The 16,675-nt window shown below is 44.3% G+C and overlaps 1 protein-coding gene across 1 annotated transcript in view; it reads left to right on the top strand.

The window, feature by feature from the left end:
* Positions 1-13,922, top strand: part of LOC127580004 ((E3-independent) E2 ubiquitin-conjugating enzyme UBE2O) — a 132,891-nt gene extending 118,969 nt beyond the window's left edge. Inside the window, exons 17-18 of the mRNA XM_052033126.1 lie at positions 6,166-6,223; positions 12,609-13,922. Coding sequence (XP_051889086.1) covers positions 6,166-6,223; positions 12,609-13,348 — 798 coding nt within the window. The 3' untranslated portion in view covers positions 13,349-13,922. The remainder of the gene's footprint in view (positions 1-6,165; positions 6,224-12,608) is intronic.
* Positions 13,923-16,675: the final 2,753 nt, after the last annotated feature.

Raw genomic sequence — 16,675 nt, 5'->3', positions numbered from 1 at the left:
ATAATTCCCTGGACTATCCCTACTTCCTTTTTTAATATGGGGACAACATTTTCCATCCTCCAGTACCATTCCCATGGACAACGGGGACTCAAAGATCCTCTCCAATGGTTCAGTGATCTCCTCCCTTGCCTCGTGGAGCAGCCTGGGAAATATTCTGTCAGGCCCTGGGGACTTATCTGTCCTAATATTTTCTAACAGCTCCAACACATCCTCCCTCTTGATATCTACGTGCTCCGGAACATTAACCTTACCAACACTGTCCTCAGTGTCATCAAGGCCCCTCCCCTTGGTGAATACTGAAGAGAAGTATTCATTGAGAACCTCACCCACTTCCACAGCTTCCAGGCACATCTTTCCACCTTTGTCTCTAATCGGTCCTACCTTTACTCTTGTCATCCTTCTGCTCTTCACAGAAGTGGAAAAAAGCCTTGGGGTTTTCCTTAACCCTACTCGCCAAGGCCTTTTCGTGTCTCTTTCTTGCTCTCCTCAGCTCCATCTTAAGTTCCTTCCTTGCTACCCTATATTCCTCGAGACCTATCTGATCCTTGCTTCCTAAACCTTATGTATGCTGCCTCGTTGTTGCACCTCTCTTGTCACCCATGGCTCCACCCTGCCATTCCTTCTCTGCCTGACTGGGACAAATTTATCCCTAACATCCTGCAAGAGATCCCTGAACAACAACCACATCTCCATGGTACATTTCCCATCAAAAATGTCATCCCCAATTCACACGTGCAAATTCCAGCCTTATAGCCTCATAATTTGCCCTTCCCCAACTAAATATCTTCCTGTCCTCTTTGCTCCTATCCTTGTCCATGACAATGCTAAAGGTAAGGGAGTGGTGGTCACTGTCCCCCAAATGCTCACCCACAGATCTGTCATCTGACCCAGTTCGTTACCTAATACTAGGTCTAATATGGCATTCCCTCTAGTCAGCCTGTCAACAGACTGTGACAGGAATCTGTCCTGAACACACTTTACAAACTCTGCCCTGTTTAAACTTTTGGTACTAAGCAGATGCCAATCGATATGTGGGAAGTTGAAGTCTCCCTGTTATTCTTGTACCTTTCCAAAATCTGCCTCCCAATCTGCTCCTCGGTATCCTTGCTGCTAGAGGGGGGCCTATAGAATACTCCCAGTAGAGTAACTGCTCCTTTCTTGTTCCTAACTTCCACCCATACTGACTCTAGAGAGGATCCTTCTGAAAGTTGCTCACAGGTAGATAGGGTAGTTAAGAAAGCTTATGGGATGTTAGCTTTCATAAGTCGTGGGATCGAGTTTAAGAGCTGCAAGGTAATGATGCAGCTCTACAAAACTCTGGTTGGACCACACTTGGAGTACTGTGTTCAGTTCTGGTCGCCTCATAGGAAGGATGTGTAAGTGTTGGAAAGGGTGCAGAGGAGATTTACCAGGATGCTGCCTGGATTGGAGAGTATGGATTATGAGGAGAGACTAAGGGAGCTCGGGCTTTACTCATTGGAGAGGAGGAGGATGAGGGGAGACATGATATACAACATATTAAGAGGAATAGATAGAGTGGACAGCCAGCGCCTCTTTCCCAGGGCACCAATGCTCAATACAAGATGGCATGGCTTTAAAGTAATGGTTGGGAAGTTCAAGGGAGATATCAGAGTGAGGTTTTCCACCCAGAGAGTGGTTGGTGCATGGAATGCACTGCCTGGGGTAGTGGTGGAGGCAGATACATTGATCAAGTTCAAGAGATTGTGTTAGATAAGCATATGGAGGAATTTAAAATAGGAAGATATGTGGGGTGAAGGGGTTAGATAAGTCTTAGGTGTGGTTTGAAGGTCGGCACAACATGGTGGGCCGAAGGGCCTGTATTGTGCTGTATTGTTCTATGGTTCTAAAACACTGAAATCCAGGAATATTCATTATCCATTCCTGCCCTGGTGACAGTCAAGTCTCTGCAAGAGCCACAATATCGTAGTTCCACTTATTTATCCAAGCTCAGTTCATCACCCTTATTCCTGATACTTGCATTAAAGTAAATGCACTTTAGCCCATCCACCTTACTACTTTTATACCCTACACTCTGCTTCTCCTTCCTCAAAGCCTCTCGATATGTTAGATCTGACATTACTACTTCAACTGACCTACCCCTCCGGTTCCCATCCCCCTCGCAAACTTTTTTAAACCCTCCCGAACCACACAAGTAGACCTGCCTGCAAGGATATTGGTCCCCCTCGAGTTAAGGTGTAACCCATCCATTCTGTATAGGTCCCATCTTCCCCAGAAGAGATCCCAATGATCCAAAAATCTAAAGCCTTGCCCCCTGCACCAACTCCTCAGCCACACATTCATCTACCATCTCCTCCTGTTCTTACCTTCACTATCACGTGGCACTGGCAGCAATCCTGAGATTGCTACCCTTGAGATCCTGTTCTTAAGCCTTCTGCCTAGCTCCCTAAACTCCCTTTTCAGGACCTCATCCATCTTTCTACCTATGTCATTGGTACCAACATGTACCATGACTTCTGGCTGCTTTCCCTCCTGCTCAAGAGTGCTGTGGACCCGATCAAACATATCCTGGACCCTGGCACCTGGGAGGCAACATACCATCCTGGATTCCTGCTCACGTCCACAGAACCTCCTGTGTGCCCCTGACTATCAAGTCCCCTATCACTATTTCTCTCCTCTTCTCCTCCCTTCCCTTCTGAGCAGCAGGACCAGTCCCAGTGCCAGAGACCTGGCTACTGCTGCTTGATCCCTGTAGGTCATCCCCCTCAACAGCATCCAAAGCTGAATACTTGTTTTTGAGGGGAACAGCCTCAGGGGTCCTCTGCATTGTCTGCCTGTTCCCTTTCTTTCTCTCCCCTGACAGTCACCCATCTCTACCTCCTGGACCCTAGAGGTACCTGCTCTAAGGGGGGTGACTGCCTCCCGATGCACAGCATCAACGTAACTCTCTCCTCCCTGATGCTGCGATTCCAGCTCATCAACTGAGCCGAAGTTCCTCCAGCTTCAAGCACTTACTGCAGATGTAGTCACTGCACCACAGCAGGGTCCACTAGCTCCCACATCATGCAGTTGCAGCACATCGCCTTGTCCTCCATCTGAACTATCTTTTTTCTTACCTAGCTGTAGTCTACTTAAAAGCTATAACAATAACAGTAAACCTTACCTTTACTAGCTATTCACCAGTGTTGTTGCAGATGGCCTCTACCTCTTGATGCCAAAGCCTGTTGTGCCAAAGCCACTCACTCTGACTGTCCACTCCGACAATGGCCACTCTGCTTGACACGACCTCCTTTTTATTGGCCCTTCTAAATTAGCTCGTACCTGTGAGGGACCTGCTGCTCCAACGTCTTCTGGGCCGATTCTGTAACGGAAAAGCTGGCGAAACCCACAAGCTTCTTAAATACTCTCAACGTACCTGTGAGGGACCCACTGCTCCAATGTCTCCGGGCCGATTCTATCTATTGAAGAGGAAGAACGAAGCTTAAGGTTTAGGAAGCATGGATCAGACAGGGCTGTAGAGTTAAAAGCTAGCCATAAGGGAACTTAAGAATGGACTTGGGAGAGCTAGAAGGGGGCATGAAAAGGCCTTGGCCTTAATCCTTGAAAAGGATTAAGGAAAAAGCAAAGGAGTTCTACTCGTATGTGAAGAACAGGAGGATGACTAGAGTGAAGGTAGGACTGGTTAGGGATAGAGGAAGAAATGTGCCTGGAGGTGGTAAGGGAGGTCCTTAATGAATACTTTGCTTCAGTATTCACCTGTGAGGGAGACCTTGACATTTGTGAGGATTACATAAAAGAGGCTGATAAGCTCGAACATGTCAATGTTGAGGATGTGCTGGAACTTTTGAAAAACATTGGTATAGATAAGTCTACGGGGCCGGATGGGATATATCCCAGGACACTATGGGAAGCGAGGGAAGAGATCTGAGCCCTTGGCGATGATCTTTACATCCTCACTCCCCACAGGTGTAGTACCAGATGATTGGGGGCGTGGCAAATGTTATTCCTTTGTTCAAGAAAGGGAATAGGGATAACCCTGGGAATTTTAGACCAGTGAGTCTTGCTTCAATGGTGGGCAAATTATTGGAACAGATTCTTAGGGACAGGATTTATGAGCATTTGGAGAAGCAGTCTTATTAGGGATCATCAGCATGGCTTTGTGAGGGGCAAGTCGTGCCTGACGAGCCTGATTTGAATTATTTGAGGATATGATAAAACACATTGAGGATAGAGCAGTGGATGTGCTGTACATGGATTTTAGTAAGGTGTTTGATAAGGTTCCCCATGATTGGCACATTCAGTAGGTCAGGAGGCATGTGACCAGGGAAACTTGACTGTGGATTTGGAATTGGCTTGCCCATAGAATGCAGAGGGTGGTTGCAGACGGAGTGCATTCTGCTTGGAGGTCTGTGGCCAGTGGTGTTCTGCAGGGATCTGTTCTGGGACCCCTGCTCTATCTAGCTATGATGTGTGTGTGTGTGTGTGTGTGTGTGTGTGTGTGTGTGTGTGTAAAATAAATAAATAATGACACTGATGTGGAAGGGTGAGTTAGTAAGTTTGTAGATGACACAAAAGTTGGTGGTGTTGTTGATAGTGTAGAAGGTTGCTGTAGACTTTGATAGGATGCAAAGCTGGGCTGAGAAGTAGCAGATGGAGTTCAACCTGGAAAAGTGTGAAGTGATTCATTTTGGATGGTCGAATTTGAAGGCAGAATACAAGGTTAATGACAGGATTCTTAGTATTGTGGAGGAACAGAGGGATCTTGGGGTCCACGTCCATAGATCCCTCAAAGTTGCCGCTCAAGTTGATAGGGTTGTTAAGAAGGTGTATGGTGTGTTGGCCTTCATTAGTCGGGGTATTGAGTTCAAGAGCCACAAGGGAATGTTGCAGCTCCATGCAACCCTGATTAGATCACACTTAGAATATTGTGTTCGGTTCTGGTCGCCTCACTATAGAAAGGATGTGGAAGCTTTTGGAAGGGTGCAGAGGAGATTTACCAGGATGCTACTCGGAGAGCATGTCGCATGAGGATAGGTTGAGTGAGCTAGGGCTTTTCTCTTTAGAGCGAAGGAGAATGAGAGGTGACGTGATAGAGGTGTACAAGATAAGAGGCATAGATTGAGTGGACAGCCAGAGACTTTTTCCCAGGGTGAAAATGGCTAATACGAGGGGGCATAATTTTAAAGGGATTGGAGGAAAGTACAGGGGAGTTAGCAGAGGTAATTTTTTTTAAGTGGTGGGTGTGTGGAACGTGCTACTGGGGCACTGGTTGAGGCAGATACATTAGGGACATTTAAGAGATTCTTAGGCACATGGATGATAGAAAAATGGAGGGGTATGTGGGAGGGAATGGTTAGATTGATCTTAGAGTAGGTTAAAAGTTCAGCACAACATCGTGGGCCAAAGAGCTGTACTGTTGTAACCTTCTATGTTCCTGTACCTTACCTTAATTGATAACCTAAAAATACTGCTAAATTCTTGTTTCGCTTGGTTGTCAGCATACTTGCTTCGGAGTCAGAAGGTTAAGGATTCCAGAAATTAGAGCACAAAGATCACACCAGCATCGAGGTGCTGCTGCACTTCCTCTAGGGGAACACACAAGGTCCCATGGCATCATTTTAAAAGGGGGGTCTCCCCATTCTATAGTTTGAGTTGGGGGGGGGGGGGGGGTGGGTGGGAGCGAAAGCAGTGAGGAGTGCAAATGAGCTGTTGCTTGTCCTGGAAAGTGTGTTTGGGGCCATGGAAATCAGGAAGAGAGGAGGTAAAAGACTAGATGTTGCATGTCCTGTAGTTGTATATGAAAGTGTCAAGGAAAAGAACTGAGAATGAATTAAAAACATTGTAAAATAAAGAAAAAGGAAAACACTTGCACTTATCTTTACAATCATAGTTGCTGGTGACATGTTCAAATGTGAGGTTGTTTAGCTGAGAAGCTGGTGAAGGGTGCATAGGTCTGGAGTTCAATGTGTTTGAGCTCTGCCCTTAGCCGTAATGCTGTGTCTAGCAGAGGAATCAATTGGATCCTCATCTAATGATGATTACACCATGGAATTAAAAGGAAGCCTTTATTACCCTGTCGATCATAATATGTGCACTCAGGTTTATGTATTCATTTGCTATTTCATCTTGGAATTGCTTTTAATCTGTTCTCTCCCACCATTTAATACTTTGACTTTTTTTGTTTAGGGAACAGAGAGGTGGACAACTAAATCTAGTCTTCTCCAGGTGCTCATATCAATTCAAGGTTAGTGCTGAGAAAGATTGAACTAGTTCTACTTGTGATGTTTTACTTGTATGAATGCAGCAGATTATGGGGTGGGAATGAAGAAAGTGACTGAATGCCAGTGGATTTGGGGCTCCCTTTGAAGCAGGCTTGTTCATTGTTCCATATTCTGTCACTTGGATTCTGATAGGGTTCCTCAGACAATTACAGCATTCAAAAGATATTTGTACAAATTCGTGGATAGGAAAGGTTTAGAGGGATATGGGCCAAATGCAAGCAAATGGGATTAGCTCAGGAAGACACTTTGGTCAGCATGGATGACTTGGGTTGAAGGGCCTGTTTGTATTGCTATAAAACTTTCTTTGAGAGAGTTGGGTCTGAATTCTATTATTTGACAGATACTTGCAGAGGCCATTCCCCTCCCCTTGCTCCATCTTCCTCTCCATATTTTTTCCCTCTTTCTCTTTCTCTTTGTCTGCCTCCATCTATCATTTACCTGCCACTGTTGCCCAGTTCTACCCCTGCTCCCGTCCCCTGGCACCACCTGCCTGTCATCAAACACCTCTCAGTCCACCAATCACCTTGGTCTCCTTTCTCACTTCTCCCTTTCTCTATACTACAAGATATGGGAGAAGAATTGGGCCATTGGGCCACGTCTGCTCCACCATTAAATCATCGATGACTTTTTTTTCTTCAATCCAATTCTCCCACCTTCTCCCTATAGCCCTCAACTCCCTTATCAATTAAGGTCCTATCAATTACTACCTTAAATACACCCAATGATGGCCCCCACAACCCTATGTGGCAACAAATTCCGCAGATTCACCACCCTCTGGCTGAAGAAGTTCCTCCTCATCTCAGTTTTAAAGGGACATCCCTTTATTCTGAGGCTCCCCTCAGATCCTAGACTCTCCTGCTAATGGAAACATATCCACTCTATCCAGGCCTTTCAGTATTCATTAGGCTTCAATGGATCTCCCCTCATCCTTCTGAGCTCCATTGAGTACAGGTCCAGAGACACAAAATGCTCCTGGTAGGTTAAGCATTTTTAATTCCTGGAATCATTCTTGTAAACCTCTGGACATTCTCCAGGGCCAGAACATCTTTTGGACATGGGGCCCAAAGTGCTGGCCATCTCACCTCTCCACTCTCAGTCCTGATGCAGGGTTTTGACCCGAAACATTGACAGCTCCCATAGATGCTGCTCAAGTCACTGAGTTCCTCTGGCAGATTGTTGTATCATAACCTCTTTCCTCTTGCATTCTGTACCCTGGCGAATGAAGGTGAGTGCCCTGTATGCTACCTTCACCATCTTATCTACCTGTGCTGCTACCTTCAGGAATCCTTTGCTTCTTGCACAGAGGTACCTCCATTCCTCAATTGTCTGTTGGACCCTACCATTCCTTGTGTATGTCCTATAGTTAGACCTCAGTGCATCAGGATTAAATTTCATCTGTCATTGCTCAGCCAGCTTACCAACTGATGTCATCATGTAGCTTACAATTATCCTACTCTCTATTAACAACACCCTCAATTTTCATGTCATCTGTATATTTAGTATTATACTCCCTACGTTCATTGCGTATACACGCAGTCCCCAGGTTACATTAGGGTTCCATACCTATTGTCTTCCCCTGTGAAGTTACAATGGCCTCCCACTGAACTGGCAGCCTGTGTTTGTAAAGACAATGGTGCCTGTTTGAATACTGTGGGGAGGTTACATGTTTTGATTTTTGAAGACTGGTTGTCTTCTGAATTAACTGGCTGCTACGCCTAGTCCCTAACTCCTGCAGATGTCTGTATTTAGCACGGAAACAGGCCTTTTGGCCCTGCTCATCCATGTTGACCATGTGCATTCCTGAGCTAGTCCCAATTGCCTGTGTTTGGCCCATATCTCTCTAAACCTTTCCTATCCATGTACCTGTCCAAGTGCCTTTTATATGTTGTTCATGTACCTGCCTCAACCACTTCCTTTGGCAGCTCATTCCACATAAATACCACCCTTTGTTTTAAATAGGAATTTGAGGGGCAAATATTTACTAAATCTTTAACCTATGCCCTCTAGTTTTGATTCCCAATCCTAGGTGGGGAAAGAAAACTGAGCGCATTCACCCTATCTATGCCCCTCATGATTTTACACACTTCTGTAAGATCACCTTTCTCCTACGATCACCTTTCTCCTACGCTCCAAGGAATAAAGTCCTGGCCTGTCCAACCTCTTCCTATAATTCAGTCCCTCAAGTCCAAGCAGCATCCTTAATCTTTTCTGCACTCTTTCCAGTTTAATAACATCTTTCCAAGAGCAGGGTGACCAAAACTGAGCACAATATTCCAAATGCAGCCTCACCAGCATCCTGTACAACTGCACCATGACCTCCCAACTTTTATATTCAATGCCCTGACTGATGAAGGCCAGTGTGCCAAAAGCTGCCTTCACCACCTTGTCTACCAGTGACTCCACTTTCAGGGAACCATGTACTTCAAGGTCCCTCCATCTACAACACTCCCCAGGGCCCTGCCATTCACTGTGAAATTCCTACCTGGATTTGACTTTCCAAAATGCAGCACCTTGCACATCCAAATTAAACCCCATTTGCCATTCCTCGGCCCACTTGCTCAGCTGATCAACATCCCTCTGTAATTTTAGATAACCTTCTTCATTGTTCACTACCACCTAATTTAGTACCATCTTCAAACTTACCAACTATGCCTTGTACATTCTCATCCAATGACAAACGACAATGGGTCCAGCACTGACCTCTGAGGCACGCCGCTAGTCACAGGCCTCCAGTCTGAGAAACAGCCTTTCACCATCAGCCAGCTCTTCCTGGATTCCATGCAATCTAATCTTCCAGAGCAGCCTACCATGTGGAGGCCTTGCTGAAGTCCATATAAACCACGTCTACTGCCCTGCCCTGCCCTCATTGACTTTATTGGCTACATCATTAAAAATCTGTCAGGCTTGTAAGACATGATCTCCATGTACAAAGCCATGCTGACTATCCTCAATCAACCCGCCTTTTCAGATGCACGTTTATCTTAATCCCTCAATGCTTTCCAGTAACTTGCCTGCCACAGATGTTGGACTTGCTGGTCAATGCTGTATGACTCTATGATGACACACAGTGGTGGAGTTGTGGAAAGTGAGAGGTTGCCAAAGCATGCAGCAGAATGTAGATCAATTGGAAATTTGGGTAGGAAAACAGCAGATGGACTTTAATCTGCCTAGAACATGCTGTCAGTGGAAGTGGTGGAAACATGCACTAGCAATGTTCAAGAGGCATTTAGACAAGTACATGAAGAGACGGTGAATAGAGGGATATAGATCCTATGCAAGCAGATGGGATTAGTTTGGACTGTCATCATGGTTAGCACAGACGTCGTTGGCTGAAGGACCTGTTCTGTGTAAGTACTTCCAAGATCTCCCTAATCTAATGGGAAAATTTTGAACAAGGTTACAAGATAAAGGGGTGCTCCTTTAATACGGAGGTGTCTTGGAATTTCTTCGTGCAAAGGGTGGTGAATTATCTACCCCAAAGGCCTATGGAGGCTAGGGGCTGAGATGGAAGAGGAGTTCTGGTGTCTGGCAGATCAATCAGGATCATGTGGAATGGTGTGACAGGCTTTAGGGCCCTGGTAGCCTATTGCTGTGCTCGTGTGATGAGTGCCAGATATTTTCCTAATTTGGATGGTCAAAGAAGAGTGCTGGATTATTGTTTTACTGGATGGTGGAACAGAAGGTCCTTGGTGTACAAGTCCAAGGATCCCTGAAGGTGGCAACATGGGGTAGATAAGGTAGTGAACATGGCATATGAGATACTTGCCTTCATTAGTCAAGGCATAGAATAGAACGTAGAACAGTAAGCACAGTACAGGCCCTTCGGCCCATGATGTTGTGACTAACTATATGAACACCACCTCCGTGATCAATCTAACCCTTCCCTCCTGCACATCTCATAATCATTTTTCTTCCATGTGCCTATCTGAGAGCCTTTTAAATGTGCCTATAGTATCGGCCTCAACAACCACCCCCAGCAGTATGTTCCAGGTACCCAATACTCTGTGTAAAGAACCTACCTCTGACATCTCCCCTGAACATTCCTCCTCGGACCTTAAATGGATGTCCTCTGGTATTGGCTATTGCTGCCCTGGGGAAAAGGTGCTAGCTGCCCACTCTATCTATGCTCCTCATAATATTGTACACCTCTATCAAGTTGCCTCTCATACTGTGTTGCTCCAAAGAGAAAAGCCCTATCTTGCTCAACCTTCCCTCATAAGAAGTGTTCTCTAATCCAGGCAGCATCCGGGTAAGTCTCTTCTGCACCCTCAGAAACTTCCACATCCTTCCTATAATGAGATGACCAGAACTGAACACAATACTCCCAAGTGTGGTCTAACCAGAGTTTTGTAGAGTTGCAACATTACCTAGTGGCTCTTGAACTCAGTCACCCAACTAATGAAGGCCTGCACACCGGATGTCATCTTAACAACCATATCAACTTGCATGGCAACTTTGAGGGATCTGTGGACTTGGACCCCAAGATCCCTCTGTTCCTCCACACTGCTAAGAATCCTGCTATTAACCTTGTACTCTGTCTTCATGTTCGTTCTTCCAATGTTATTACTTCACACTTTTTTCCAGATTGAATAAGAGGTTATGGTACAACTTCATAAAATGTTAGTTAGGCCACAACTAGAGTACAATATTCAGTTCTGGCTGCCACCCTAAAATGAATGTGGAAGATTGCTGCAGCCATATAAAAATTAGGCAGACCACATCTGGAGTCTTGTATACAGTTCTGGAAATTGCACCTGAAGGATAGAGTTGGGTCACCAATCAGCCATGCTGTCATTGAATAGCAGACAGGCTTCAGGGGCTGAGGAGCCACCTCTGGTCACTCAATTCGAGCTGTTTTAACTTAAACGTCTATCTGAGACTTGCATATGCTGCAGCCACAGTCCCATTTTGCTCCTGAAAGTGATTGGGGAAATTAACAAAATATGTTGACCAAATACCATTGGCTGTCTTCATGGATCAGCAACAACACCTCTTCCACGATTATCCTCAATACTGGTGCCCTGCAAGGCTACGTCCTCAGCCCCTTACTATACTCCCTGTACACTCTCAACTGTGTGGCCAAATTCTGCTCTAACTTCATTTAAAAGTTTGCAGGTGATGACACCATAGTGGGCTGGATCTCAACAACAGGATGGAGTACAGGAAGGAGATAGCCTAGTGGCATGGTGTCAAGATGACCTTTCCCTCAATGTCAGCAAAACAAAGGAGCTGGTCTTTGACTTCAGGAAGCAGGGTAGAGTACACGCCCCTGTTTTTATCAATGACGCTGAAGTGGAGGTAGCTGAGAGCTTCAAGTTCCTCGGTGTAAATACTACTGACAATTTGTCCTGGTCCAACCACATGGGTGCGACAGGCAAAAAAGCACACCAATGCCTCTACTTCCTCAGAAGGCTAAGGAAATTCAGCATGTCCCTGAAGACTCTTACCAATTTTTACAGATGCACCATAGAACGCAACCTATCCAGATACATCACAGCTTGGTATGGCAACTGCTCTATCCAAGATCGCAGAAAATTGCAGAGAGTTGTGAACGCAGCCCAGTCCATCACGCAAACCAGCGTCCCCTCCATTGACTCTGTCTGCACTTCCTGCTGCCTTGGTAAAGCAGCCCACATTATCGAGATTCCCTCCGGTCATTCTCTCTTCTCACCCGTCCCATCGATCAGAAGATACAAAAGCTTGAGAGCACGTACCACCAGGTTCAAGGACGGCTTCTGTCCTGCTGTTGTCAGACTCTTGAATGGACCTCTTGCAGCTGAAAGATGAACTTGGTCTCCCAATCTACTTCTTCGAAGACCCTTGCACTTTATTTGTCTCCCTGCACTGCACCTTCCCTGTAACAGTAATGCTATATTCTGCATTCTGTTTTTTCCTTTTACTACCTCGATGCAATTACGTATGGCATGATCTGTCTGGATGGCACACAAACAAAAGTTTTTCACTGTATCTTGGTACATGTGACAATGATAGATCAATTCCAATTTATGGTTTGGTTCCCAGGTCCTCATTGGAAAAACAAGCTGCAATATCTCTAAAGTAGCCCTGTGTGAAACAGTTCAGAGAGGTTTCAAATGTCTAAAGTGTTTTAGAACAAAAAATTGTAGTAATCAAATTGTGTAACTAAAATGAAAAGTGCATATTTTTGCTGGTGATGTTGGAGAAGCATTGTCAAACAAGGGCATCAGTTCTGTTAAATGCTTGTGAAAGTTATTATTGGTGTCTATCATTTGATTCAGCATCATATTATGGAAGTAGATCTATGTGGCCGGTCATTTTATATTCAATTCTTTCCAATGTAACTTCATTTAAATCCTCTTTTTTTTGCAGGGCTTATCCTGGTGAATGAGCCCTACTACAATGAGGCTGGGTTTGACAGTGACCGTGGCCTTCAAGAGGGCTATGAAAATAGTCGCTGCTACAATGAGATGGCTCTGATAAAACTGGTGCAATCTATGACTCAGCTGATTCAGAAACCCGTGGAAATATTTGAACAGGAAATAAAAGAGCACTTCTTTACCAATGGCTGGCGCCTCTTAAACAGGATGGAGTCTTGGTTGGAAATTAATGAAATGATCCAAAGAAGTACTGAACTTAGTACTGAAGACATGTCTGCTCATAGCTGCGCTTCTGAGGTGGGAGATGGCCAGGTAGAGCATCTCTCACCATCTGCATCACAGATGCTTGCTGAATCTGTTCAGGCCACCAAGGAGCCTGCAATGGAGAATTCTGAAATTCATGTGAGCGGTATAGAGCAGAGGTTGTTGGCAGAAGCTGGCTCAGAGGAAAGTATATGCCTAGAGATGGATTCTACTGAGCAATTACAGGCTGCAGCTGAAACCTCCTCCCTAACTGCAGAACAGAAGGCTTCATCACAGGCTATCGTCAAACCAAAAAGGCGGCGGAAGAGTTACAGGAGCTTTCTCCCTGAGAAGCATGGTTACCCTGACATAGGTTTCCCTCTGTTTCCCCTCTCTAAAGGGTTTGTGAAAAGCATCTGTGGCTGCCTACAGCGATATAAGGTAACCTTAATAGAATCTGGAATTCCAGAGAGGAGAGAAGAGAGATGAGCACTGCATCTATGCCACGGGTTTACAAAGTTTTCTAGACTTTTGATAATTGTGTAATAAAGCAAAAGGATAGTGAGCAAATCAAGGCTGCTCGCTTTTTGTATCTGGAGTGGAGAAGGATTAATGTGCATTAAGTGAGGGAGAGAAGCCTCAGCCTGAGCATTTCAAAGCATGTTACATATGGTAAATTGCATCCCTGCTGAAAAATGGCTGCACAATGAGACCCTAAGATGTAAAAAAAACATTGATAAATGTTTCTCCCAATAACATTAAAGTGGAGTTTATAGCTTGATGTATACAGTATTTAATCCAGATTTAAATGTCTACACATGTGGACTTGTATTAAGTTCAGAATGCTTGATTGCTTCCTATTTATGTAGAAATTGTGGGAGTGCGTGCTTTATTTTTTAAAATTAATTTTTGGTTGCCTTATACTAGTGTAATATAAGACTTTACAATTAAATTGGCCTTAAGATGTCGCTGAATATGGGTTTCCACATTCTTCATTTCTCATTGTTTATTGATTGTTGCAACATTCCAGTAGCATGATGAATAAGTGTGGTATAACATTATGCATCGTGATAATTGGGTAGTGAAGTCCTTCCAGTGTTTCCTTTTGGAGACTAACTTGAAAATGTGCAATGGTTGGGCTGATATAAAATTAGATGTTGGATTAAGTGGATTTTGCTGTTACATATGGAGTAGTGAACAGCAGATTTGCTGTCGGTGACCCATGAATGTCAATGTGACTACACAATTAAATTAACTTGCATCTCCTATGACAGGCTTGAAGTGGTTAACCAAGAGTTGTAACTGTATTAAGTGGACAAGTATTCAAGGCAAGAAACAAACTGCTAGTGGAACTCGACAGGTGAAGCAGCATCAATGGAGACGAGGATAGTCTGTGTTTGGGTCGACATTGCATCAGGCAGTTTGCATTCTATTGTTGCTCTTCCTTTTTTGCCATTGTTATTCAATTTGTCACTAGCACATCCCCAGAACACTGAGTTTATTTTCATCCATTTTTCTCATTTGCCTACTATTCCTGCTATGTCTCATAAGTATGGAATCCAATTCCATAATGTTTAGCCTTAATCTTTCACCAGCCTTGTTCCAATGCCAGTCTTTGTGGTCAGGGTGATATTGCCACATTTTTCTCCAGTTGAACATTGGGAACAACAAAGCTTACAAAATAAGTTCTTTCCCCTTCAGCTGTCTGCTAAGATTAAACCAGTTTAATCTCAATTCCAGACCTCCAAACTGAACTTCAGATTGCATGTACAAACATCGTAGTGCTTATTTCCAGCTCATTTTCATTGAAGGAATTGTCATCAAGGCTGCTGGTCTCTACTACATTCCCGAGCTGCACCCTTCATATTTCAGCTGCTGAATTGTGCTGACTTTTTCTCTTCCCATTTCCCTCCGGATTTGCCTGCAGGCCAATCACTTTTATGTGGCCATTATGTCCAGCAGACCTAGTGGTCCTACTCGTACAACAGCCTCTCATGCTCCTGTGAAATGCAGCAGAAAATGTTGATTGGATTTATTTTAAAGAAAAGCACACATGGTTTTTGTTTATATAAAGTATACAATACCAAAACAAAGATTATGCTAAAATTACATGAATCCATAGTTTGGTTTTGGCTGGATTAGTGGGGAGATTTCTGGTACCACATTTCAGAAGATGGAAAGGACATAGTGGATTAATTACCTTGAAACAAGAAGATTATATGGTGACCATACCAATGTCCTCAAATAAGGGCAGTTACAATGGTATGAAGGTACAGCTGTCTGGAGTGGACTGGGTAAATAAGCTAAAGGGTAGGTCAGTGAATGAGCAGTGACATATTTAAATGGTCAGCAGAAATTTGTTCCAGTTAGAAGGATAGATCCCAGGAGAGAGATGAATCATCTTTCGAGCATATAGAATGGCAAAGGCTAATGGTACACCAGAAGACTGAGAATTTTCCAGGAAACAGCAGGAAGAAACTAATGGAGAAAACTGAGAAAGAATGGGCAAGTAATATCAAAATAGATTTTATGGATATATAAAAATGACAGTGGGTGGGGGGGCAAGAGGGTGAGACTGGGAAATTGATAATAAGAAACAAATGTCAGAGCTGTACAGCATAGAAATGGGTCCTTTGGCCCCACTTGAGTAAGCTAACTGTGATGCCTATCTATGTTAATCTCATTTGCCAGTATTGGGCCCATGCCCTCCTTTCCTATCCAAGGATCTGTCCAAGTGGCTTTTAAAATTTGAAATTGTTTCTGCCTCTGCCATCTCCTCTGGTAACTCATTCCATATAACCCACCACCCCCTGTGTGGAAAATCTTGCTGCACTGATCTCCTTTAAAATCTTTCCCCTCTCACCCAAAACCTATGCCCTTTAGTTTTAGGCTCCCTTACACTTATTTGGTTGGGTGGGGAAGGAGACTGGGTGAAACTGTCTTTCCATCCTATCTGTACCCTCATAATCTTAAAAAAAACCTTTAAAATCACCCCTCAGCCTCCAGCCTGAGGTCACCTGCCACCCCTTCAGTGAGAACAAATTCAGCCAATCCATTGTCTCCTTGTAACTAAAGCCCTTCATTCCAGGCAATATCCTGGTGAATCTCTTGTGCACTCTTTCTAATGCTACCACATCCTTCCTGTAGTGTGGTGACCAGAACTGTACACAATACTCCGTGTGCTGTAACTAATGTTCTGCAACTTGACATCACAAGTTGCACAAAATGCCTCAGCCTGGAATCAAGCATATCAAATGCCACTTTTACTACCATTTTCAGGATACTATGAACTTGCACCCCAAGTTGTCTCTGTATATCAAAACTCCTGAGGACCCTGCTATTTACTGTCCTGCCAGTATTCAACATCGTAAAATGCATTATCTCACACTTGTCTGGATTAAATTCCATCTACCACTCTGCCCAACTTTTCAGCTGATATGTACCTCTGTATCCTTGGGCAACCTTCTTCACTATCTATGACGCTACCAATTTTCATGTCATCAGCAAACTTTTTCTAATCAGACCACCTACATTCTCATCCATATATGACAAATGACATTTGTCCCAGCACTGATCCCTGTGTAAACTATTGGTTACATTTAGTCAAAATACAGCATTCCATTACCACCCTTTGACTCCTTCCACCAAGCCAATTTTGTATCCAGTTGATTAGCTCATCCTGGATCCCATGTGATCCAACCTTCCAGACCAGCCTACCATACCTTGTCAAAGGCCTTGCTGAAGTCCATGTACATGATGTCCACTACCCTGCACTCATCACTCCTCTTGGTCACTTGAAATAAAAACTCAATCAGA

This window comes from Pristis pectinata, chromosome 18, assembly GCF_009764475.1.
Source record: "Pristis pectinata isolate sPriPec2 chromosome 18, sPriPec2.1.pri, whole genome shotgun sequence".
Classification (NCBI taxonomy): domain Eukaryota; kingdom Metazoa; phylum Chordata; class Chondrichthyes; order Rhinopristiformes; family Pristidae; genus Pristis; species Pristis pectinata.
Note: the sequence above shows the minus strand (reverse complement) of the source record. Positions and strands in the feature narration are given on the sequence as shown.